At 38.4% G+C, this 26,597-nt stretch overlaps 1 protein-coding gene and 1 pseudogene across 2 annotated transcripts; one reads left to right on the plus strand and one right to left on the minus strand.

Annotated features, from left to right (window-relative positions):
* LOC109380967 (HIV Tat-specific factor 1 pseudogene) lies at positions 1-11,726 on the plus strand (annotated as a pseudogene).
* Positions 84-26,389, minus strand: TCTN3 (tectonic family member 3). Of its 2 annotated transcripts, XM_019639122.1 has the most exons (14): positions 26,058-26,389; positions 25,767-25,890; positions 25,321-25,439; positions 23,481-23,608; positions 23,138-23,246; positions 22,934-23,049; positions 22,400-22,435; positions 21,753-21,833; positions 20,583-20,708; positions 19,462-19,569; positions 18,939-19,033; positions 18,501-18,654; positions 15,557-15,694; positions 84-2,137 (listed from the first exon to the last, which is right to left on the minus strand). In XM_019639122.1, the coding sequence occupies exons 1-14, from the start codon at positions 26,308-26,310 to the stop codon at positions 1,898-1,900; spliced, it is 1,827 nt and encodes a 608-aa protein (XP_019494667.1). In that variant the 5' UTR covers positions 26,311-26,389; the 3' UTR covers positions 84-1,897. The 2 variants fall into 2 exon arrangements, with proteins under 2 accessions (XP_019494667.1, XP_019494668.1); XM_019639123.1 differs by lacking the exons at positions 84-2,137; positions 15,557-15,694 and adding an exon at positions 18,321-18,405.
* Positions 26,390-26,597: the final 208 nt, after the last annotated feature.

Raw genomic sequence — 26,597 nt, forward strand, 5'->3', positions numbered from 1 at the left:
ATGGGCTCTGGTGGGAACCATGCCATCAGCTGCCCAGCTCCCAACTCCCCTTGGGCAGAATCTCCCCTGTACAGAAGCACTTCCTCTTAGGTGAGTAGTAACTGCTACAAGAACTCTGCCACTTTCTTCCAGGGAAATAAGTTACTTTTGAGGTACTTTGGAATGGGGCAAAATGATAAACCCACCACAGATGGTGTTTACAATCAGCATTTTCTGTTCACGAAGTAGGATTTATTATAATATATACTTTATTAAAAGGTAATTTAGATTCAGATCACTAACATGCTGTGGGAAAAAAGCAGACTATTTCTCAATTTCTGTGCCTGGCTTTCAAGTCCCCATATAATGAGCACTCCTCTTATTCCACCTTAGCGCCTATTTTGCCCACTCAGTGTTTCTACTCACTGTCACGTCAGTCTCCCAACCCTCTGATCCACAGGAGCCCCTAGGCTTCACCCAAGTTGTCCTTGGCTCCTGGGATCACCTCATCAGCTCCCAGTCCTACCCATCTGCCATGCTCAGCTCCAGCCCCACCACCTCTCAAAGCTTGGCCCTCACTAGTCTAGCCCACGTCGATTATTTCTCTGAACAAATGTGTCTCCTGTGTCACATGTCAATTTTGCCCCTCTCAACTGTCAGCTCGTTGAGGGGCTTACAATTCTGTTTCAGAGATAAGTGCTCAAAACTATTTTCACTGGAGTTAATGATTCTATTACATCCTATTATTTACATTTATTTTTTATAAAAGGGATTTAGAAGTTTAAGTCAATTAGTAGCTATAATGACATTATCTTCCATCAAAATTTCACCTTAATTACAAGGATAGCATAATTCTGCAATTCTGCTCTAGGCCAAAACTTTTTTATGCTTCCTGCTCTCCAAGTTTTCTATCATAATTCCCAAGCAATTCCTCTCCACTAGAAATGGTAATAGGAAATGACCTTTTAAAGCAGTTTTCTCTGAAAGCTAGACTCTGAGTTGGTCATGCAGGTAGGGCCAAACCACGCTCCCAGGCCCGCACTGCCCTTTGGAAGCTGCTGGTGCCGTACGCTAAACAAACAGCTTTCATGCTGAACGCACTCCTCATGTCCGTGCCACACAACTGGGATCTTCAGAGATTCTCAATCCTGGGAAAAGAACTCAAATCCCTTGATTTAAATTCCATCATGCTATGTATGAAAGTTTTTTCCTTCGTTTTTAAACCTCACATATATAGAAAAATAACACGAGGCAGAACGCATGTCAGTTAACTTCCGTGTGCTGCTGGAATTAGTACAACAAAGCTCTCAATCGGTTTTATTTCTCCTGACCACAGTGGTGGGAAGGAAAGAGCAGAAATGAGTGGTAGGGTCATTTCCTAGTAGCAAAGAGGGCTTGGATTCCACATTCATTTTGGAAACTGAGTAGAAAGAATTGTTTTCCTCACTCATGCTAGGGCAGAGTGTGGTCCCAGGGAGAGGAGAGGAACCAGATAAAATATATAGCCAGCAGTTTTCTGTTCTTAACAGTCAGCTTGTTTCAAGTCCAGAGGGCAGCTTTTCTTAGGTTCACTGGGGGACAGTAGTAACATGTTCCTTTTGGTGCTGGGCCCAAGTGTGCCTGTGAGCAGACGGATGAAGGTTGTGCAAACCTTTAGCAGAGGTAACACAAGGCGAAGGGCTCTTTGCGTTCTTCACTGTTTGAGAAGTACAGGAGAATCTCATGTGTATTTTGCAGAGTTCTCAGAAAAGAGCTAGGGTGAATATTTTTATTGCTTTTCTGAAATCCCTTCTCTCATGTACAAAGATTCCTTCAGTTAGGTCTTATATTATCCTAAGTGCTCTGTGGTCATTAGCCAACATAAGTTGGCTGCCATAGGACTTCCCATAGGGAAAACTGAAACCTCATTCTTCTTTTCTCACTTAGTTTCTAGGCTGAGAATTCCAAGTAGTAAGAGACACAGGACAAGGATGGGAGAGACTGAACCTTTTTGAGAGTCTACTCCTTTGCTGAATGCCACTCTGAAAGGAAAGAAGAAGTCAAATGGCAGTTTCCAGTCCACCCTGGGTTGGCCCCGTGGAGGGTTTGGCTTCTGGGTAATGTCCACAAATGTCACAATAGTTGTCAAAGATACTTCTTCTGTTACTTGTTGGAAATCCTGCAGTAAGAAAGTCCATGATAGGTCAGCATTTGGTACTTCATTATTATTACTTTCCCTGAAGACCAAAACCAAATTGCTCTAAGCAAGATAGATATACCTTGTTTTTCATATTGGTCCTATATAGTTCTCTTTCTATGAGACACAATAAAAGGAGTTTCTTACAAACAGTCCATGACAGCAGAATTGTGAACAGTTCCACCTACCTAAAGACTGACTCTAGCTCTCCCCAACTGGGTAACTGCCTGATATCAGAGAAGCCAGATGGCAAAACTGCTGCTATTATGTGCTTAACAGCTCTACTTTATCATGTCCTAGAGGCTCCAGGCTCTGAAACAGTATACATGTACAAGTGGAAGTAGTAGTGGCAATTCCCTTCCTTCTTCAACTGCATAAAGAAATTTGAAACTTCATGGAAAAAGCAAAGAATTCAGCAATGTAGATTAAAAAAAAATCAGATTTACAGAATCTCAGGCTTCGAAAGCATCCTCCCAACCATCCACTAATTCAAGTCAAATAAAAAGATGCTCTCAGGAGAAGAGACCTTGTCAAGCTGACTCAAGTATCTGATCTAATAGACATAGCTTTGGGTAGACATACAGTTGTGGCCTGATGACTGGAATCATGTTTATCTAAAATGAATTCCCTTTGTTCTAACTGTGCTCAACAAGCAAACTTCTGATTATAATTTGACAGTAAATAGCTATCTTGTTAAACCAGAAATAAAGATTTCCTTCATTCACCTTCCTCCACTCTGATGCCGCATATTATCTGCTGTGGTCTTTGGCAACAGTAAATACCAGGCTCCAGGAACATAGTTTTGCCCAGAATAACCCTTCTAGGAAATTTTTTTTTTTTTAAATGTGTGTGGGGCCAGTGCTGTGCAAATCTTGCATGTCACAGTAACTCTTTGGGTTCTTTTCTGTAAACAGTTAAGCTCATGAGGGACTTGGCATAAGAACTAACGTAATTTCTGAGGCACTGTAAGAGCCACATACATTACAAGGACAGCCAGCTTAGGCTGAAGCTGCCAAGGGCATCCTGATTCCAGCCAGGCATGGAAGGCTGGCTGAGATGAACTAACGAAAAAGAATAAGTAATAAACTTTAAGCTTGCTTTAACTTAAGAAAGGATTTACTGTTAGGACTTTCATTTTTCTCTGGGGAGAGGTTATATAATAAATTTTTGGAGCAAATCTTTGCAGTTGACATTATTGAAGCATATTGTTAATCCTGTTATTTAATCTCATTTGCAAAATGCCTGATGAGCTATATTGGCTGGAATGGCTAGAAATACTTTGGGATGGGAAATAGACGGGGGAGTGGATTTTCGGCCTTGGGTTCAATAGTGTCTAGGAGTTGATTTAATTAACATGCTGTTCTGACTCACTTCAGAGTATTAAGGGGGAGGGCACATTTTAAACTGCCTGCTAGCGATCCTTTTGGGAGCTGTGGTTAGAACTGAGGTAGTGGCCTTATGATGGAAGAGTGTAGTATATATATACAGTAATACCTTGATTTGCGAGCATAATTCGTTTCGGAAACAAATTACTCATATTGCAAGACATCTCTCGTTTTACCATGTTTAAATGTATGAGAAATGTTTGCTCGTCTTGTGGAACACTCGCAAACTAAGTTACTCGCCATCCAAGGTTTTACTATATATATTTAAGCCTATGGTGGTGTTTCAATGGCTGGGACACCCCACATGATAAAAATTCTTTTTGAACTTTTTTTAAACTAACCCAAGATACATGCTCATCAAGAGCTACTATTAGACTTGATTTTAAGATGGCAACATAAAGACATGTCTTCCCCCTCTATATCTCAAAAGCACTCCAACCCAATAAGAAATGGATATAAAAAAATTAAAACTCCATATTTACTAAAATGAAGAGACAGCACAATATGTGAATATAGAAAGCATTTGGAGGCAAGGTTTCACAGAGGGAAAGAAGGCCAAATCGAAAAGCCTTCAGAGACTAGAAGCAAGAAGATCTTTGTAGAATCCTGAAAGACTCAATATAGGGGATAACAGGGGGCAGGGATGAGGTAGGGACAGAAAATGCTTACTGAATGATGCCCCCTCAGTACAATCAAGCAACAACCCCTTCTCCACCTCAAGAAGAGACTGGACAATTCAGACCACAGACAATCTGGATTTAGAGATGTTGGGCACAGAAAAGGGCAAAGTGAGGTATAGAACTAAAAATAGGGAAATTACGCTGTATAATGAAAAAGGTTCCTCATCTAGCACCAAAATGCTGACAGATGGTCTTTTAACCATACCCTTCAGTCAAGAGGGTCTTTTCAGAAGGAAATTAACAGTTCCAGCAAAAAGGCATAAAGGTACTGACATCTAGCAGTTCCACAATCCCAAAAGCAACTGTACCTAACTGCCCTATAGTAAAGGTCACAAGTCAGTAAGTCTCACTCATGACCACAGAGCTTTCAATCTTTATAGCTTAATCTGATTTTGGATAGACAGCTAGAAATTGCTGGACATGTGGAAAGATCTCACATTAAAGAAAAAAACTGTACCAAATGAGCAGAATAAATAAACTTAGAGGAAACAGAGACAAGATGAAAAGTTGTGAATATCTTAGAATATATATAAGAAAAGGATATTATGAAAAGAAATAGAATAAGAAAGAACTCATAGATATTAAAAATGTGATCGCCAAAATAAAAAAATTCAGTAAAAGGGTTAATAGACAAATTTGAGGAACATTTCTAGAAAGAAAAAGCTAAAGAGTGATAATATGAGATAAAATTAGAGAAGCAATCTGGTGACCCTGTAACAGATAGAGTTCCAAAAGAGAGATCAGAAAAAATAGTGGGGAGGAAATTATTAAACGTATCTTTAATAATAATATAAATTTCTCAGAACTGAGTTTTCAGAGTCAAAACCCCCATGAATTGTTTGGTATGATGAATGAAGGAAAAAACCTACCCAAGGCATAATATTGTGGAAGCTTCAGACTACTAGGAGTAAAAAGATCTTAAAATGGTGTCTGAACAATATTGGAAACTAGAAGACAATGGAAGAATGCCTTCAAAATTGTGAATGAAAATAATTTTCAATCTAGAATTTTATACCTAGTCAAATGATCAACTATGAATCATGATGATGATGATGATGGTGGTTGAATAAAGTTATCTTTAGATATACAAACTAAAAAAAAAAAGATGACCTTTACATGTGCCTTTTAAAAAGAGGTTATTAGAATTTGAGCTCTACCAAAACAAGAGAATAAACCAAAAAAAAAAAGGAAATAGTGGGTCTAGTAAACAGTGAATCTAACACAAGTAAGAAGAAGAATTCCTAAGAGGACAGTAAAGGAAAATCTCATAACCATCGCAGGCAGTACACAGTCCATATTACATCAGGTTATAGTGGCCTCCATAAAGAAGATACGTAGGAAAGGTATAACTGATAACACTATATGACAAGTTCAACTGTTTGGAAAACTGCATTGAGAAATTTTACAAAACATGTGAGAAGCCTTAGCCATTAGCTCAAAGTACAGAAATGAAATGAGGTAATTATTAATTTCAGGAAAAGTAAAAAGTTTCACAAATATTTAATTCCCTGGCTCATCATGAACATTTATATAATCATAACAATGAAATACTGAGTATTGATTTAATAAAACTTTTTGTTATAACTACATTGGGAGAGTAGTTGGAGGAATAGGAGGAGACTGACAGAGCTAAACTCACCTACCAAAATATGAAGTCAATAGATTATCTATAAACTCCTGATTCGGGACTGGCCGAGTGGCTCAGTTGGTTAAGAGCTCACTCAAGAGTGCGAGCTCTGAACAACAGGGTCACTTCCAGGTTCGATTCCTGGCCCGAGCTGAGCTGCCACTGAGCTGCCAACAGGTGACAGGATGGCTCAGCTAAAAAAAAAAAAAAAAACAGAAAAACAAACAAACAAACAAAATCCCTCCTGATTCAAGAGATAAATAAAATATTGCTTAGAAATTGAGGTAAGTACCAGAGAAAAGATTAAAAGAGTTTAACAGGTAATTTCTGGAAAGCAGGATGGCAAGGGGGACTTGGGACTTTATTTTTTGCTAAGAGATCCTCTTTTCTGGCATTTTTTGCCTTTAAACGTATATGTATGTTATTTTGATAAATTATACAATGATTTGTTAATTTCAGAAAATACACCATTATCTAGCATTAGCCTAATCTGCAGGGGAACTCTGAAATATAAGGTAGGCTTCACAATCCCAACAATTTGTGTTGTCCCAATCCAAGGCAAGGTAGTTGGGCTTTCATATTTTTTCGCCCTTAAGTCACTGGCTAAGTGCCATCTGGGAAATGTATATTTCCAGGCACTCTACAGGCAAAATCGGTTCCAGTAGCTTGAGGACAGCCTTCCAAAACAAACAAGACAAAAAAGAATAAAATCTTAGGGATACTGACCAAATTAAAAAAAAAAAAAGTAGGGGTTGGGAGAGCTAGGGATGAAAAATATAAGGGTCACTGCAAAAAGAAAAATTATATTTGGTGGTCAATAGGGTATCACATATAAGGTATTAAAGAACTGAATGAAATGCCCAAACTAAAAACATATCCATCATCTTTGACTCATTTTCCCTCAAACTCTGCATACAAGCTATCAATTCCTACCTGTGACACCCCTAAATCTTCTGAACTCTGTCTACTTCCTGCTGCCCTCACAGCCCCGACCTGGGCCCAGGTCGTCAGCATCTCCTGGTGAATTTCTATAACAGTGTTCTAAACTTCACTTCATTATTGCCCTACTCCTTCCATAAGAGCAGGGACAATGTCTATCATGTTTACCATACCTAGCACTCAGCATGGTACTTAGCCCAGACTGAGCATTCAATAATGATTTCATTTTTGACAAATGCGTGAAGGTATTTTTGGAGGCAGGAAAATAATATAAAGTAACACGAGATAATAAATCACAAGGTGGAAAGTATGCCATAGCTGTTTAAGAGCCAGCAATTACAGATCATCTTGACCCCTTATCCTTCTCACCACACTGTAATTAGGATCCCTAAAGGTTGTGCTTTGTTCATTCATATACTTATGTATTAGCTAGCCTGTCAAATGAAGTGCTTCTTCTTATATTAAAAATATTGCCTCCATAATTGTGTGGAGGTTTAGAACAAATGCAGTCTAGTAGATATTCCAATTAAATTTAAAGGAACTTGAATGCACTTCCTGGGTCACTGGGTAATACTGAATATTACTGACCCATTTTAGAATCTGTGTTTTAGTACCACATAAAGAACAAACTTAAGTTCAGTGTCTTATATTTGAATTCTAAAGTAGAAATTTTTCCTATTTGCATTTTAAAAGTTACACCTAGGCAAAATGTTTAGCATGTGCATCAAACACACTGGGGGCAAAGTCCAAAAAAACAAATTCCCTCAAAGTCCAGTCTTCTCATTTCTGTTATTAATACAGTAAAAGGAGAGCACCAGCCAGCACACGTACGTGGTGGGTGGGGAGAACCGGGGACAGTGTGGCCACTGTGTGGCCCGACCGCCCAAGGGCCACTGGGGTGTTGCAGGGAGGCGCGCTGGGGGGCAGGTGCGGGCCGACAGCTGCAGACCTCATTTTCTCTGTTCTCCTCCAGCCTCATCTTTGTCTCTTAGCTCGCCTGGACCCTGCCCCTGGGCTAAGTCAGCAACATGGATGGGAAGGACGACTTTGAGGAGCAGCTGAGAATGCAAGAATTGTACGGAGGCACCAGGGATGAAGACATGCAGAAAGATCCGAGTGGAGAAATGGATTCTTTTCGGCAGCAGCCAAATGACACCCCCTACGAGTGGGACCTGGACAAGAAGGCTTGGTTCCCCAAGATAACTGAAGATTTCATTGCTACATATCAGGCCAATTATGGCTTTTCTAATGATGGTGTGTCTAGCTCTACAGCAAATGTACAGAATGTCAGTGCTAGGCCTGCAGAGGAACTGCCACAGAGAAAACACCCAGAACCCACTGATCCCAAAAAGAGGGGAGAAAAGAGAAAGGCTGAATCAGGATGGTTTCGTGTTGAAGAAGACAGAAATACAAATGTATATGTGTCTGGTTTGCCTCCAGACATCACAGTGGATGAATTTGTACAGCTCATGTCCAAGTTTGGCATTATTATGAGAGATCCTCAAACAGAAGAATTTAAGGTCAAGCTTTACAAAGATAATCAAGGAAATCTTAAAGGAGATGGGCTTTGCTGTTATTTGAAGAGGGAATCTGTGGATCTTGCATTAAAACTTTTGGATGAAGATGAAATTAGAGGCTACAAATTACATGTTGAAGTGGCAAAGTTTCAACTGAAGGGAGAATATGATGCCTCCAAGAAGAAGAAGAAGTGCAAGGACTACAAGAAAAAGCTGTCTCTGCAACAAAAGCAGTTGGACTGGAGACCTGAGAGAAGAGCTGGGCCATCCCGAATGCGCCATGAGCGAGTCGTCATCATCAAAAATATGTTTCATCCTGTCGATTTTGAGGATGATCCATTGGTGCTGAATGAGATCAGAGAAGACCTTCAAGTAGAGTGTTCAAGGTTTGGACAAATTAGGAAGCTCCTTCTCTTTGACAGACACCCAGATGGTGTGGCCTCTGTGTCCTTCAGGGATCCAGAGGAAGCTGACTATTGTATTCAAACCCTCGATGGACGGTGGTTTGGTGGCCGTCAGATCACTGCCCAAGTGTGGGATGGGACGACAGATTATCAGGTGGAGGAGACCACAAGAGAAAGGGAGGAAAGGCTGAAAGGATGGGAGGCTTTCCTCAATGCTCCCGAGGCCAATAAAGGTCTTAGGCGTTCAAATTCCATCAGTGCTGCAGAAAGGCCAGGGCCTTCTCAAATAAGGCTTTTTGGGGAGCACCCTAGCACACCTCAAATGAATTCTCAAGAAGCCGCAGCTCAAGTGGCGTTTGAAGAACCTACAGATGAGAAGTTGGAAGAAACAGAAGATGGGGGAGAATTTGAAGAAGATACTTCTGACAAAGATGCTGAAGAAAGTGGCCTTGAAAAAGAGGCTGAAGAAGATTGCCTTGAAAGGAAGCCTGAGGAAGGCTGCCCCAAAAGACAGCGCGAAGAAGACTACCCTGAAAGAGAGTCTGGAGAAGCCAGTTCGGAAAGAGTTTGAAGGGTGTTGTCCTAAAAAAGAGTCCAAAGAGAATAGCCCCGAAAGAGAATCCAAAAAGAAGAAACTCAAAAATGGTTGTGAAAAGAATGGCCTTGAAAAGGAGTCTGAACAGGAGGATGGCCCCAAAAGGAGTCTGAAGAAGATGACTGGGAAGGAGATTCGGAAGTCTGCTCTGAAAAGCAGTTTAAAGATGGCTCCGAAAAAGAATGTGAATGGCCTGAAAAAAGAGTTTGATGAGGATGGCTCTGACAAGGAGTTTAATGAAAATGTTCTTGAAAAAGAGAAGAAAATTACTCTGAAAAATCAGAATTTGAAGATGACAGCGCTCACAAAGTGTTTGATGAGGGAAGGCTCCGAGAGTGAGTTTGATGAAGTCACATGAAAAGGAAGGAGAGGGAGATGCATATTAAAAAGTTTTTGATGATGAGTCTGATAAAAAGGAGGAAGAAGAAGATGCAGATAAAAAGATATTTGAAGATTCAGACCAAGAAGTAGATGCAAAGGAGGATGAAGATATAGATGGAAAGATGTTCAAAGATGGTTCCAAAGAGAAGCTGTTTGATGAGGATTCCAGCGAGAAGTTGTTTGACGATTCTGATGAGAGAGGGACTGTGGGCAGTTCGGGGAATGTTCAGGAAGAAGGGCCCCTATTCACTGGCAGCAGCTTTGTCCTCAGAAGTGATGACAACAGTGATTTTTAATCCCTTAGTTTTTGAGGGCAATTCCTCCATCTACATTTTGTCTATGCTCCAGGGTAATTACTAGTAGTGTAACAAGAACATGTGCATAGGGATAGGATGCCATCAGATTAATGCATTGCCATTTTCATTGTCACGTGTACTTAATGGTTTTAAATCTAAAATTGGCTGTTCAGTTAAAACTTCATAGTGCAATGAAAATAAACTAGATACTCGCTCTTTGTCAGATTTGTTCAGTTCATGCAGAATAATATTTTTTCAAGTATTCTGGTTGAAATTTATGGTAGTAAAAAATAAAAATAAGTTGTTAATATGCAGAAAAAAATACAATAAAAGGACTATAGCCAAGTCAGTCCATTTCTTTTACTAGGGATCCAGTTGTTATGTATGGTTGATTCAATTTATTTCTACCTTGAGCTATAATATTTTATGTTTACTTAGAAATCACCAACAACAATTCTATTTTAACATTTTGTAAGGTTTACAGGATTTTTTTTTTTGCTTCAATTCAATTTACTTGCAGCAAAATCTACTGTTCCAAAATAAGATTTACTTTGTAACAACATGAAAAGTTTGGATCAGATTCTGTTTAGTTTTGGTAATAAGAAGTACGCCCTATATATTACTACATTACAGTTTTATAATCTTAATTTTTAAACCATTAGATACTAATTTGCATGTCGAATCATTACAAATGAAAACTATCATTATCAGAAAAAAGCTGTGAACCATCTCTTTATGTTTTGTAGCTATGTGTTTCAGACTATGAACTAGGACAAATTCCTCTTTGTCTCAGGTCAGGTGTATAACTCATTATTGGGCTGTGAGAGTTTTTTATTCTACATACAAGACTTTGCCAAGTACGTGTATTGCACATATATTTTCCCCTAATCTGTGGCTTTTTTCTCCCATTTTTCTTAAGTGTCTTTTTGTTTCATTTTAACTTTTTTATTGAGGCATAATTTATATGCAATAAAAGGTACACATCTCACTTCAATGAGTTTTGACAGTTGTATATGGTATGTAGCCAACACCAAAAACAAGATCTGGAGTATGTCCATATTCTCAGAGAATTCCTTTGTGTCTCCCTCCAGGCTATTTCCTGTCCCTTTCCCAGAAGTAACTACTTCCTGACTTTTGTCACTATAGTTTTGCCTATTTTTCTACTTCATACAAATGGAATCTTACAGTGTATTTTTGCGTGTTTGTCTTTTTTCACTAAAGACAAATGTTTTGTGATTCATCCATGCTTTTTTGCAGACCAGTAATTCATTGTTTTATTGCTGAGTAGTATGGCATTGTGTGAATACACCACAATTTGCTCATTTTCTTGATGATGAATACTTGGATTGTTTCCAGTTTTGCGCTATCATGAATAAGGCTGCTGTGAACATTCTGATACAAGTCTTGTTTTGGCCATGTTTTAATTTCTTTTGGGTAAATATGCAGAAGTATAATTGCTGGGTCATAGGGTAGATGAATTTGTAAAGACTAAGAGATTGTACCATTTTTCATTCTTACTAGTGATGTATGAGAATTTCAGTTGTCCTATATTTTTGCAACATTTCATGTTATGAATCTTTTTGATTTTAGCTATTCTAGTGAATAGTCTATTAAATATTCCAGTGAGCGGTATCTTTTGGTTTTTAATTTGTATATCCCTAAGGACTAATGATATGGAGCACCTTTTCATGTTTACTGGCCATTTGTTTACCTCCTTTTATAAATAAAACTATCTGTTCAAATCTTTTGCCCATTTTTAGGTGTTTTTTTTTGCGGGGGTGGGGGGAAGTCCTTGCATTATTTACTTGTAAGTGTTCTTTTCATGTTCTGGACATGAATTTTGTTGTCAGACAATGCATTGAGAAATATTTTTTCCCAAACTATAGCCTACTTTTTCATTTTCATAATGGTATCTTTTTTTTTTAAGATTTTACTGGGGAATTGGGGGAGGGAACAGTGCTGGGTAATTGGGGAAGGGGAACAGACAAGTTGCTGTCCTTTTGTTCTTCAGTCTAGTTGTGGAGGACGTTGCTTCACTGGCCCATGTTGGTATTATCATTGTGCTCTTCCTAGCTGAGGCAGTCGGTCGCCGGCCACTGGATGGCTGTTCATGGCAGCTCACACTGGCTGCCGGCCGCTCACGCTGGCTGCCAGCCACTCACGGTAGCTTAGGCAGCTCACTGCAGTCCCACTGCAGCCTACACTGTCACCGGCAACTCACAGCAGCCCAGCTCCAGGTTGAGCTGTTGTTCACCATCTTAACTGTAGAGGGCGCAGCCTCACTGGCCCATGTGGGATTCGAACTGGAGGCCCTGCTGCTCAGAGCTCACGCTCCCAAGCCAACACTTAGCCAATGAGCCACTCAGCCGGCCCCATAAAAGTATCTTTTGATGAGCAGAGATTTAATGATTTTTGTTTCCTGTCCAAGAAATCTTTGCCTACCTCAAATTTGCAAAGATATTCTCCTATGTTTCTTTTAGAAGCTTTATGACTCTGGATTTAAGGTCTATGATCCAAGCATAAATACTTTTTGTGTGTGAATTTAGTTGATTCCCCCCCACCCCATACTAGATATGTTTATCTAGTAGTTCCAGCACCAACTGTTGTTTTTTTGTTTTTTTTTTAATGTCCTTTCCCCATTGAATTGATTTAATTTGTGGGCCTGTTTTTAGACTCTTCATTCTGTCTCACTGCTCTGTTTGTCTATCTGTATATCAGTATCACACTGTGAAATTTAGAGTAAATCTTGAAATCAGTAGAGTAAGTCCTCCAACTTTGTTCTTTTGCAAAATTGTTTTGGTTGTTCTGAGTCCTTTGAATTTTCATGTATTTATAATCAGCACGTCAATTTCCACAAAAATGCCTGCTAGGATTTTTTTGGAGTTTGCATTTAATCTATAGATCCATTAGGGATAGATAGATACCTATAATGCTGAGTCTTCTACTTCATAAACATGGTGTATCTCTTCATTAATTCAGGTTCCCTGTAATTTCTCTCATTTATGTTTTACAGTGAAGAGGTCTTACGCTTCTTTTGCTAATTTGTTTCTAAGTATTTCATGTTTTTCCATGCTAGTGTGAATGAAATAATAAATTCATCTTTAAAATAACATCTAGCTATTTTTAGATGTTTTCCTACTGACTTTAAGAAAATTAATCACAAAAGCAGTAAACTGTACTGTACAGAGTTAAAGAAAATAAGAAAAACACTATATTTTCATCACTAAAAATATCACTATTAACATCTGTCTTTATCTATACACAAAACATCCATATACACATTGTTAACCAAATGAGATCATATTGTATAGACTGTTTTGTAATATGCTTTTTAAAGAAGTTAACCTCTACCTTTTCATGTTAGTAATATTTCTATCTAAAATATAGTTTTCCCAACTATTCCAAAATGTGCTTTACAGTTGTTTGTCTAAATCAGAATCCCAATGCAGAAACATGAGCTGCATCTGTTTGTTACATTCATAAGTCTCTTTCAATCTAACACAATAAGATATGGTGATTTCTATTACGATGGTTACAACTTATTTAACTATAAAGCATATTATTAAGTGACCATGGAAAGGTAATTTTTCCTCAAATAAGTACATTATTTTTAAGGAGATGTTAGCTTATATCTGGTATTAACACTATGATTTTAGAACTGGTTTACATAAAATGAAATTAAGGAGAATCATCATCTGAAAAATAATAAATTATTTATAACACAGTCATACACTGCTTAACAATTGGGATGCATTTTGAGAAATGTGTCATTAGGCGATTTCATTGTTGTGCAAATGTCATAGAGTGCACAAACACAAACCTAGATGTCATAGCCTACTACTGTAATTGTATGTGTTATACTTTATACGACCAGCAGTACAACAGGTTTGTTTACACTAGCATCGCCACAAACATGTGAGTAATGTGTTACACTATGATTTTATGAGGGCTAAGAAGTCACTAGATGATAGGGATTTTTCAGCTCCATTATAATCTTATGGGACCATATACATGAAATGTATATGTTGACTGAAATGTCGTTATGCAGTAAATGACACTATTTTTCCAGATAATGTCCACATTATTTCTCCATATTTTCTCAGGGACAAACATATATTGAGAGAGAAGCCAGTGAAAAAATTTAAATCCCTTCACTTATTTTAACATGTCAATGAAGTTATCAAGATTTTCAAATAAGGCAAGAGAATAAACATGTTAAAAATTGAATGTGATTAAACATCATGTATCAGGGAGAGAGCTCAAATGGTTATACATGTTAGCATGTGGAATAATGAACATAACTTTCAAAAGTTCCTTTAAAAAAAAACAGGTAATAAGATAAAAAACCCTGTGAACTAGGTAAGGATCTCTATAGAGGCTGTTAAGAACCATAGAAGGGGGCAAAGTACTTCTGTTGTATAATAATTCATTAAGAGATAGAGGCAAATAGTGGTTGGTTGATCCTTGAAAAAAGAAAGACTTTAGTGACAGAAACTCTACTGACTGTCACAAGATCAGTAGTGCTACTGTGGTAGTGCTACTAATGTCCCTTCTTGGAAGAGAGGTCAGTTGGTCTTCTCCAAGCCATCAACAGAAAATAGAAATAGAACCCTTGTTTTCCCAATCTAGCTACTTCCTAGCCTTCTCTTTTGAAGCAATTATTTCTAAAATCTAACGCTGAATTATTCTTATTTTGTTTAGTGTTCTTTATACTTCTAATATACTATTTAATTATGAGATTGTGGCAAAAGTTCTTAGCCTGGCTTCAAGAAATCAACAAATCCCTTGAACTTATATAAAGAATGTGTGTCTGTGCATTTTTCTAGTAAGTGAATAGCTTTCAACAGATTCTCAATGGGGGTCCATAAGATTAAGAACCACTAAGACAAACTGGCAACTAGCTAGATTGGCAGTTTTTCTAGCACATGCTATTTGATCGAGGTATAAAAAAACACTGCCAACTTTCAATTATAATGAATAAAAGACATTAAATAAAACAATATAATTAGCTTTAAAAGTAGTCAGAGATGTATTCTCTTAAAAGTATTTTTCAAATTGCAAATTGTGACCAATTAGTGTCTAGCATTTAAAAAATACGTTTATGACATATTAAAATTATTTATTTTAACGGAGCACAATCAACCATGAATTGATAACTCCAAACTAGTCACAGAAGTAACTTTGAAAACAATCAACAGGCTCAGAGTCTCTGATAAGTGTGTGACTATCACATTGAATACAGTTACAGAAAATGTTTTCTGCGGTTGAATTAACCAGTTTAATAAAATTGGTACGATAATTTAAAAAGAAATTAATCTATAGTATAGCCTGGGTACAGGAAATTAAAAAAAAAAGAAAAAAGGATATAGATTGTATTCACCATGATGACATGCTAATTTCAGTAACCAGGCAGCGAGGATCAATTTGAAAGCAGTGTTAGCTCACTCTAGCCAAACATTGGCTGGCAGCATAAATTGACTCTCAGAAGTTAAGTTAAAAATGATCTGGTCATCAAATGGATGACAAGGCACTCTAGGCTTTATAAGGCTTAGTGGTCCTTTATAAGTCATGACTTACCTGTCTGGACTGGCACTGGTATAGGAATCTGGCTCTTGACACATGAGCTTGTGGATTGGACTGGAGGCCTATGTACGCCCATAATACCTGGATCTCCAGGGAAACTGGTATGACACAGCAGGAAGTACAATGCATAGCCTACAGAAAGATAAAGAAGCATCTGCTTGAATTGCTGATGGTTGTCTATAGTCAGTCACCATGCATTAAGTAGCCATTGTTTCTTAAACATTTTAAAATAACAGAGAGGGCACTGTGGCTTAGAGAAAGAACACAAAGTTTACCACAGACCACATCATTGTCCTTGATCTTAGGAAAATTAATATTCTAAAATGGAAATTACTAGATTAATAAAACATGAGCCCATATACAATGGTTATAAGAAGTACTCAGTGAGTGGTGCATAGTCAGTGTTATGGAATGCCAGAAGAGACATCCATTTCTGGTTGAGGATGGCTTCATGGAACTGGAATGAATAATATGTGATTGGAAGAAATGTTGATTAAAGGAAAATTCAGGTAGAGATATGGTAATATAAAAAGGTATACAAGTAGAACAGCACATGATGCTATGGAAGGACATTAATTGATTAATGTGAATCATAGTTATTGAATATCTCCTGTGTGCCATGCACGTTCCAGGTACTGGCCCTGAGCAGACCACTTTACTGAAGCAAAGGACCTGAACACAGGAGCAGTGAAAGGTTAAGGAAGACATTTTAGTGTTAGATGATGAAGTCCAACCAAGTAGTCTGACTCTAGGAAGATTAATTCCAAGATGCAGGAAGGATTAATGGAAGTGAGGATTATCAGTCAGGAGGTTACTATAAATTAGCAGATATAAAATATCCTCAAATATGCCTTGTACCTTTTTAGCTTCATACTTTTTTATAGTAAGGCTTAGACACAGGTAATAACATATATAAACTAGGAATAGAAGACAGACCATGTTTATGTTTAATTTATTAAGGAACTGTCATACTGTTTTCCAAGTGGCTGCACCACTTTGCAGTCCCACCAGCAATGACTGAGGGTTCCAATTTCTCCACTTTCTTGTCACTAACCAACCCCTTCCTGTATTCAGCCATGTATCACCCAAAACCACACTCCCTCAGTATGGCTTTGAGGTTTAAGAGAACTCAATTTGACTCCAGTTGCTTAAAGGCTGGATCAAGTACATGTGTTTTCTTATCCTTCCAAATCTCCTTAAAAGGAAAGAAGTATACAAGGAATAAAGTTGTAATTGTGCTGAGAAAGGGAAAAATGGCAGTTTAAAAATAATTTCTAAGGGGAAAGGCCTTTCAAAATCTGAACTAAAACTCCAATGTGAAAAAATGATTGATGAATTTCACAACAGAAAAATCAACTTCTGCATGGCAAAAAACACCATAACCAAAGTCAACGAACAAATAACAAACTGTGAAAAATATCTGCAAATCATACCACAGAAAAGAGCCAATTTCACACAAAGATTTCCTATAAGTCATAAGACCAGTAACTCAATAAAAATGGGCAAGTGATATAATTAGATAGTAAAGAAAATACAAATTGTTCAACCATATGTCAAGATTACTCAACCTTACAGAGAAAAAGGAAACTCACTGGGATGCTATTTTTCACTTATCAGGTGAGCAAAGATGAAAAAGTTTGACAACAGTATTGATGAAGGTATGGGGTAACAAGCAATCTCATGGAGGGTGGGACTGTAAACTGGTACAACCTTTATGGGAAATGAATTAGCAAGACTTATTAAATTTTTAAATGCATATACCCTTTGATCTAACAATTCTATTTCTAGGATTTATCACATAGGTTTATTCTCACATGTATGAAATGGTACCTGAATGAGGTTATAAAATGTTGCATTGTGTATAATAGCAAAAGACTGGAAACATGAATGTCCACCAACAAAACTGGTTAAATAAATTAAATTATGGTTCATGTGTATAATGGAGTATTATGCAATTATACTATGCAAACAATGAGGAGGCTTAGTACATACTGACATGTAACGAACTCTAAGATCAAGTGAAAAAACCAAGGTGCAGAGCAGTGTTTATGATATTATATCATTTGGATTAAAAAAAAAAGAATATAAGAGTATTTACTTGTGTGAGCATGTATTATCTATGGAAGGAAAGAAACTAGTAACTTCGGTTGCCTCTGTGGAAGTGAAGAGCTGCCTGGGAGAGAGATTTTTATTTTGTACTTCCTGAATTTCAAACCAAGTGTATGTATTACTTATACAGAAAAATAATTTAAACTTTTAAATAAAAATAAATAAAATTAAAGGTAGAGCTGACTAAAGTTAGGAGGTAGGGGGTAGGCAAAAGAAGACAGAATAGCACAGCAGGTTTCCTTTTTTTACTTAGGCTGTGCATGGACCTAGTGGGCCACCAGAAAAAGTAAAAGCAGAAACAGCTAAATGAGGTTACTCTGGGGTGGAGGTATCAAGGTTTTTACTTTTCATTTAATACCATTCTATATGGTTTGAATTTTTAACCTGTTAATGTATATTTTTATTAACTGTAAATGTAAAAATATAAATTTTTATAACAAGAGAAAGAACAAAATTTCAACCTCAAAGAATCTGTGCTAGCCAACATTCAAGAATATAAGAGAATATTTGGTATATAGGTGAAATATATTTATTTTTTCTCACTATGAGTAAGGTTGATTTTGAACCAAAGAGCATGGTTTTATAAATCTCTGCATTTTCTACCTTCAAATTTTTCCCCAAGGAAAGTAAGTTAGGTATAAACCTAACCTGAAATCATGACATCAAAGGGGCATGATTTCTTACATTCTTCTTCTTAAGACCTCATTCTCTTCCTTCTATGACAACCACATCATCTAGGGAAATAGGGCTGGTTTTAATATTAATATCCATAATTTACAAACAAAAGGGGAAAGTGAGTCTCGGTCACAAGATGTATTTCTCTCCTTACTGAAACACTGCAGTTCCTGCTGAGGATCCTGGTCCACCCTCCCTTCTGGGCTGGGTCAGCGTCACCAAAGATGGCGACATGCTCTGGCCTGGGCCTTCCATGAAGAGTCTGATACATCTCCTGCTGCAAGTGGCTGCAGTCCGCCTTTTTTAGCCTGAAATGAAACACCATGGAGGCTGCAGTCCAATGCTAACATACTAATATAACCATCTTAATGTATGAATCCAAAAGTTAGAAATAATACTATAAAATAAATTGGAGGAAAATAACGCTTAGTTGGTATAAAGGACTGTCAGAAAACTCTTAACAATGTTATTTAGGTTATGCGACTATTCCTAACTAGCATTCTCTGAACTCTCATTCAAAATATGTTACCACATCAACATAATCCCTACAGAGACAAAACTGTAGGAAATGATGCGGAAGCCAAAGAATTACCTGAACTTGCACCCAGACATTGCATTCACTCCAAATTGTATTTCGTGTCTCTTAACAGAGCACGTTCCATCACCCTGGCTCTGTAAGAGGGTCATCTGAGGTGAAAAGTGATGGTCAAGGAGATCATAACAGGAAAAAAACCACGCAGATTGGAAAATTTATGCTTATTGTTTCATTAACACTATATTTTATTACTATCATGATATCGTTCAAGTCACAATTTGTATTCTTCCTCCGGTAATTAAAAAACACAGAGATAACTAGTGATTTTCCACACACTGGCATATAAATACCTCATTAAAACAAAAATCAGTCACCATCTTCTCACCTTTGGCCAGTCTAACATCAGTTTTAAAGCCCTTCATTGCATCAACATTTGAGAACATAATGTATTAATGGTTTGGTAAAGGAAGTCATGGATACCTAAAAAATGGGGGGACCTCAGGATTGGAAAATCTAAAAAATCAGCAGCTGCAGTTTTCTCATGAGGCTGTAACAGGCCACCCAACTCCAAGAAGGATACTGCGTGACTTAAGTCATCAGTTAGAGCCAAGAGTGGTTTCCCAACAATGTAGCCGGGATTTCCACTTCTAGGACCAGGAAGAGCAGCAGCTGTGCTGTGTCGGAAAGCCTGCAGAAAGAGTGAAGAAAAGTCACAAAGGAGAAAAGCATGTTCTCCCACCTGTACTGCTTGGCTTCATGCCCTTCCTAAGGCAGTGCAGTAAGTTAGATGCACTGAGCAAATCGACTTCCTTCTACAGTGTGGTATTTTGCAGAAGTTTTTACTCCAATGACTTTTCCTTTCCCTCCCCCCCCAAAGGAAGCACTGCATGATCTGAATATTGAAATTTACTATATGCTACTCTACCAAGGATTACAACCAAGGATCTATTAACCCTGTTTCTCAAAAAAAATTTTAGGGCTATGTTCAGCCTGACTGAAATGAAAGGAATTTAAACATAATTTAGAAATATATTTTAATTAACTATAGATGTTCCAGAGATGAACTCTGAGAGACATGAGATTTGGTTGACCACTTGACGGCAGAGTTGGGAAGAAACTAAACTGTGCTGGGCTCAAAACGAAGAAAGAAGTAGAAGAAAGCCAAAAGATGGTGATCAAGATTAGAAACTTAGGTTAAGTGGGAAAGGAATAAAACTCTGAATGCCATCACATTATATTTTTTACATGTTCATAAATACACATAGGCAAAAATTCATGCTCATTGCAAACATGTAAGTGCAAAGAATACAGAAATATAAAGAGCAAAAGTGAAAAACAAACAAACAAAAACCAAACAACCAAACTGGCTGAAATATGAGAAAAGCTAGTTAAAGAATTTCTGTGGGATGTTGGCTGAATTTATGATTCAAAATGACTATTTAAAAAAAGAGTTGGAGTTGAGATTGAAGTCCTGCTTTGCTGGGGGCCAGATAGAGAATCAGAGAAAATGTTAATGAATAAACACTGTTGAATCCCTATCACTTCTAGTTAAATGCTGGGATAGTAAATGTTGAGGCCTCAACTGATAGATTGAACTAGGCCTTCATATTCTATTTCGCATGTGTTACAGAAGCAGAGTAACTATTTCTAACCCAATATTTCTTCCCGTCTCGATCCCATATATAATCGAAAGGCCCTAACCCTGAAGCGAATGATGAAGTGTTGCTGTAAGGAAGTGCCTGGCTCGACAGTCAGGTTGGTTTGTTCAAAACTGACAGAGACTTTCTGGATTCCAGAAGTCCCATTGGTCTCTATCTCATAGGTGACCTGAAAAACAAAAGTAGAATCAATTAATAAAAATCATTTACCAGGTCCATTATGTTTAAGACAAAAGATTTTCTGTCTTTAAGGGTTTTATTATAATTGAATGAAGGTGACCATCGTTAACAATATTGTATACTTGAAAGTTGCTAATAGAGTAGATCTTGAAAGTTCTCATTACAAGAAAAAAATTGTAACTGTGGTGATGGAGGTTAACTGAACTTACTGTGGTAATCATTTCGCAATATATACATATATCAAATCATTGTGTTGTACAGCTAAAACTAATATATCAATTATTCAAAAAAAATAACTGAGGGAGAATAAACAAGTAACCTTAAAAATGCCAAACACAAATACCACGAAGAGATAAAGTTGACTTCGTATTATATCTACACATTAAAAAAGAGACTAGACAGAGCTTTCTTAAAGGGTTAATGGGAGAGGTGAGTTTACGGGAAGAATTGAAAGGGAAGAAAAATAAGTTTTGATTGTGTGCAGAGGAAGGTGGGTAGAAGCCCAGGCAGAGGTGATCATGGAACAGAAACATGGTTTACTTGGCTGTCGCCACGTCTGAAGAGAATAAAGATAATAGCTGAAGAAGGAAGTTAGAAGCTTGAAAGTAACCTTAGATTTTTGTGCATAGTCTTTAAAAATTATGCTTTAAAATAATTCTTACTTCTGTATGTAGATTAGAAGAGAAAGAATAGAGGAAAACAAGTTGACTAGTCTATTTCAGCTTTTCGGATGATAACTGACTTCGTCAACAGAAGAAAATGTGGTAAGACCCATAATAGACTGCATATGGACAAAGAATGAGGAGTGAAATAATCTTAATGTTCTGCACATGAAATACTGGAAGATGGTGGCGATGCAAATGACTGAAACATGGTAGGGAGGAAGGGGATTTGCTCAATTCTTGCCATGTTAAGTTTCAGATAATGCACAAAAATTCATGTGGAGTTGGTCTGGTACTTAATGGAAGACGAAGCACCCCTGGCAATGTTGATCAATATACATCAGTCCAGGACCTGAGGTCAGCATCCCTACCTGGGAAACAACATTCTGACAAGTGTTTCCAGCCAACAGAGGAGAACCAGCCTTTGTGACAAGTGTTACAGGAACCTGGAGCTAGCAAGGGAAAGAAGCAAATAAACTAAAATGGAAAGGCAGCATTTTCTCTTCTAGCCACATGAGTATTACACAAATGAGTCTTTTTCACTTTTTACCATCACCTTTATCCTTCCATTGCCAGCCTACAACATAAGTTCAAGTCATTCTAAATCAGCATGTCTCAGAACATATTTCTCAGAACATTAATTCTATTAAATATAAAATAAAGGTTTCATGGTCAAATAAGTTTTGAAATACTATATGTGATACTCGCCTCTTAGAGATTAACAAGGCCCTCTAGCAAATTAAAGACTCCAAGAAGTCCACCCTAAATATAGTGTTTAACTTTATTGAACCCAATGTTTCCCAAACTTACCTAGTACCTTTTGAATTCTTATTTCATATGATGCTTATTAACCATATAGAACATTAATTATATGGAAAACATTGTTTTAGATTCACACTTAACAGATTAATATATCATACATACATTTTCTTTCACCATTACAATCTAGACTGAGATTGCCTGATATGCAAAGGGACTGAATAGCCTCTCTACTTTTTCCTGATAAATAGCATCATACCTTCATATCCTGCAGATCAGTCATACCTCTTGGAACCTAGAATAAGAAAACAGTAAAAAAAAAAAAAAAATGACTATCCATACACCTTAGAGAAAAATTTCCAGGAGCTTGTGGTTTCACATATTGGGGTGGGGAATCAACACATTAGAATGATTTGCTTCCTCTCTTCTACCTGACTTTTTATACTAAAATGCCAGGAGTAAAGCTGAGGGGAGGCTGGATGGACTGCGATGCACACCCACCCTGAACAGAGCTCTACTGAAAGGCAAAAGCAAGAAGTTTTGCTGAAATAGTGAGACCACCCTTCCCACCTCCCAAGCCAATATCATTAGCCAGGAGGGTGAGAATCTCTTCTTTTACCTATCTAGCCCAAATTCTTTCATCTTCCTTCAGATGACAGGGTTTCTAGGCCCTCTGCCTTTTATGTAGCAATTGGGTATTTTCCAGTTCAGTGCTTTTCCCACAACCCGACAGTTGGAAGCTTGTTGACTTTAAACCCACAGTGGTGACAGTGGGGAGAGAAGGGATACCCACCTTCAAGACTGTGAAGTTATAGTAAGAGGCAGCATTGAGGGCTGGATCCAAGGTGCAGCTGTTTGCTAGGTCCTTGAAGAAACGAGCACAGGTTGTACTTTTACTCTCTAGGAAGCCTTAGAACAGAAAGAATTAAGGGGGTGGTAAATGAGAAAGCCCATTTTGAACTGAACAAAAAGATTGGCATTTCTGCTCTGGACTCACCTGCAGGATTGCTCTCAGCACAGAGTCCCCCAGCTCCAACTCCTGCAGGCTGCCTCAGCAAGCTTATTACAGACCATCTGGAGAAGTAAGTCAAAATGGGGTCCCCAGCCTGAACAAAGTAGAACAAAAATGCATTCACAGTGAGAGCGGACTGAAGTCCACCAGAAAAGAAAAAGTAGAAACAAAAATTAACTCAATAGCTTGTTAATGTGGACAATAATGCCCTCTAAAAGAGCTAACAATGGTTTACCTAACTGCAGCAGGGTACCTCAAAGACACCCGGGCAGCTGTCGGCTATGAGGAAAAAAAATCAAACCAATCCCATCCCCTTCCCCAGGCTCACCCTGTAAAAAGGTGGTGGCGATTGGGTTTGGAATGTGGAAGTAAATGATTTGCCTTCAAACTCTGTAACCAGGGCCTGGAAGTTGCTTGCATTGACCTTTTGGAGCTCCTGGAAATAGTTTAATTTTGCTAAAATGTTTTTTAAAAAGAAAAGGGATTTAGATAAAGAAAAACATTTATTTTTAAATATCTTGTATACCAAGTAACTAATTTTTAAAAATATTTTTATTGAGGCATAATATATACATATTAAGTATACAAATGCACTAATCTTAAGTGTAAACTCAAAATAATTTTTACAAATTTATATACTTTTATTACTATTACTCAGTTTACAGAACATTTTCCAGAAGGTTCCTAATCAATACTCCATCTTCAGAGATAAAAACTGTTCTGATTTCTATCACTTTCTAATTGATTTGTAATCTATTAAATGAATCATTGTTTTAGTATTAAGATCTAAGATGAGACTATGGCCAATGAATGCCAGGCAGTTCGTGATGAAAAGAAGCTCAATAATACTAACATCTGCCCTATACCAAATGTGTCTCTAGTGTAACAAAACAGTAAATGAGTTGCAAAAGACCATAGAGCCATCTGGCAGAGCCAGGAGTAGATCACAGATCTCCTGATTTCTGGTCTCCATTCCACTCTGTCATGCTGTACAGACTTTGACTAAGAATGTCTGTTCTTTATAATCATTATCAAGCAAATGCTAAGCACTATGTACAAACAGAGATCTGGTCCGTCTTTTCTAGGTGCTGATAATTTACCCTGGGAGATACAATATTCATATAAACACTCAAAGTATCCTATAGTTTCCAAGGGAGTGACACTCAGGTGTTGTTGGAGGAAGGCAGTTCAGAATCACTGGTCCAGAAGTAGTGGCAGGATGGTATATACAGGAGGCAGGAGGGGAGATTAAAAGCAGGGAGGGCCAGTTGGATGCTATTGCAATAGCGCTACAGCATAACAAGGCTGGGGCAGCCACAGACTTATTACAAGTCCCCCCAAACTGAAAATTGGTTGCTTTCTGAAATAAATATAGTTTTGCTATTTCTTTTTTAACAGTCAGATGAAATCAGGATGAATTAACTTTCAGGGTATAAGGGACATTTAAGTCTGTTTTGTGTGAGAACATTATTTTGCTTCTTAGACAATAAAATAGAGACACATTAGCCTCATATCTTTAGAAATGTCATAGCTATCACGGACAAACTTCTAAGTCTATTTAAAAACCTAATAACAACCACCACTTCTCATCGTTATCGCACTGTACAGTTATAGAGCACTTTCACATCCAGGGCTAGTGTTATTTTTGCAGTTGAAGAAATGAGACTGGAAACGCAAAGGGATTTGCCCAAGTCTGTGCAGCTGGTAAGTAAATGGAAAGGTTGAGATGCAAGTATAATACTCTTTCCCCAACACTGATGTCTCATAAAATAAAAACAAGCTTGGTACAGACTCATTATTCAAAGACATTCATTCAAGTGTTATTTGGTGCCTCCTATGTATCAGATACTTGGGATTCAGTGAATGCCTTCATGGAGATGGTAGCAAGTGGGGAAATAGAGTCGATCTGTAATTATCTGAGCTAACAGGGATGATTGAAATTAAAGTTTTGTATGGGTTTTCTGACCCATAGCCAATAGGGGATAAGAAATTCCAAATGTTCACTAATAAGAAAGAGAGGGGGCAGGTGGGGAGGCACAAGGAGAGGAAGGATGATAGAAATTCAAGGCACAAAAGAAAAAAGTTTAAAAAACAAAGAAAAGGACAGAGATAAAGCCAATTTTCAATAAATATTAGGCAATAAGGACAGCCAACATATAACTACTCACAGTTGTTCACATGGACACAAAACTGCGTAATTCCATTTGGATCCATGAAAACTCTTGAAGGAAATGGGGAATTACTCCTGAAGATTAGAGAGCTGTCCACACACACCCAACTTGAAGACCTGTGTGGAAAAAGAATGAAGAATAAATACACTTAGAAACACAGGGTTAGGTCCAAAGAAGGGTGCCCCATAGATGTCAGCAAATTGCAAAGTGAGGACTCCTTGGGCAGCCACAGGACAACACGAAGGTTCCGTTCTACTGCACAGCCCTGCTCTAGAGAATCAGAAGAGGCAGTCACTCCTGGGAAAAACCAAGGTAATTCCATTTATAGGAGTGGAAGTGGGGGAGGAAGGCAAGAAGGCTAACTCTTCCTACTTCCAAATATTACCTATTCTAGGGCCCCAATCCCCTTTAGGAGTCAATCTGCACAACGCAACGCAACTCACCTGACGCTGCCTGGAAGGCAGAAGGAGAAAACTGTTCTCGGATGAAGAAGATGGCAGTCCTTGTCGCAGCAGCAATTTATATCGCAGGTACCAGGAGTCAAGTCACAGACACAGATCGGCAGGACTATGAGGGTACAACATAAAGGCAGAGAGAAAGGGATGAGGATCCCCTAACGCTTCCAAGTGCGAATTCCCCTCTTCGGACTGCCCCACTCCTCACTTTGTGACAATTCGCTTTTTTGACAGAACTTTAGACCTAAGTCAGTAGTTTCCATGCCCACATCTCCTCACCCGGGAAGAGGTCCGCGGTCCTATTCCCAGGCGCCGAAGGGGTCACGACAGTAGGGCCCACCGTAGAGCTCCCAGGCACGGGCCAGGGAGTTTCACTCCCCTCCGAGGACTGAGGTGTGCCACCCTGCGACCCTGGCCCCAGGTCCGAAGGAGTGGGCACTGTCCCTGGCAGGGGGGAAGAGGGCTGAGGACGGGCGCCCTCGGGGACCATCAGGAAGAACACCTGCAGTAACACTAGCGGAGAGGCGCACATAGGTTAGTCGAGACTTCCAAGAGTTTGAAGGTGGATTTCCGCGGTCGCCAGACGCGTCGCTAGAGGATTGAGGGGCAGGGAAGAGTCGCATAGCGTCTGACGCCATCCGCATGTATCTGCTCATTGGCTCGTGGTTATAGCGGAGAGCACTTCAGCCAATAGAAAGCGGCGTTGTTACGGCTCTTTCAGCATCGTTTAGTCTGCGCCTCTCTCCTTAGGCCAGGGCGGACACTGAGTGCGTCGCTTGGCAACCGACAAACTAGCGAGGCGCTCTTGCCCCTTCTCTC

The sequence above is a fragment of the Hipposideros armiger genome, unplaced genomic scaffold, assembly GCF_001890085.2.
Source record: "Hipposideros armiger isolate ML-2016 unplaced genomic scaffold, ASM189008v1 scaffold_42, whole genome shotgun sequence".
In the NCBI taxonomy this organism is placed as follows: Eukaryota; Metazoa; Chordata; class Mammalia; order Chiroptera; family Hipposideridae; genus Hipposideros; species Hipposideros armiger.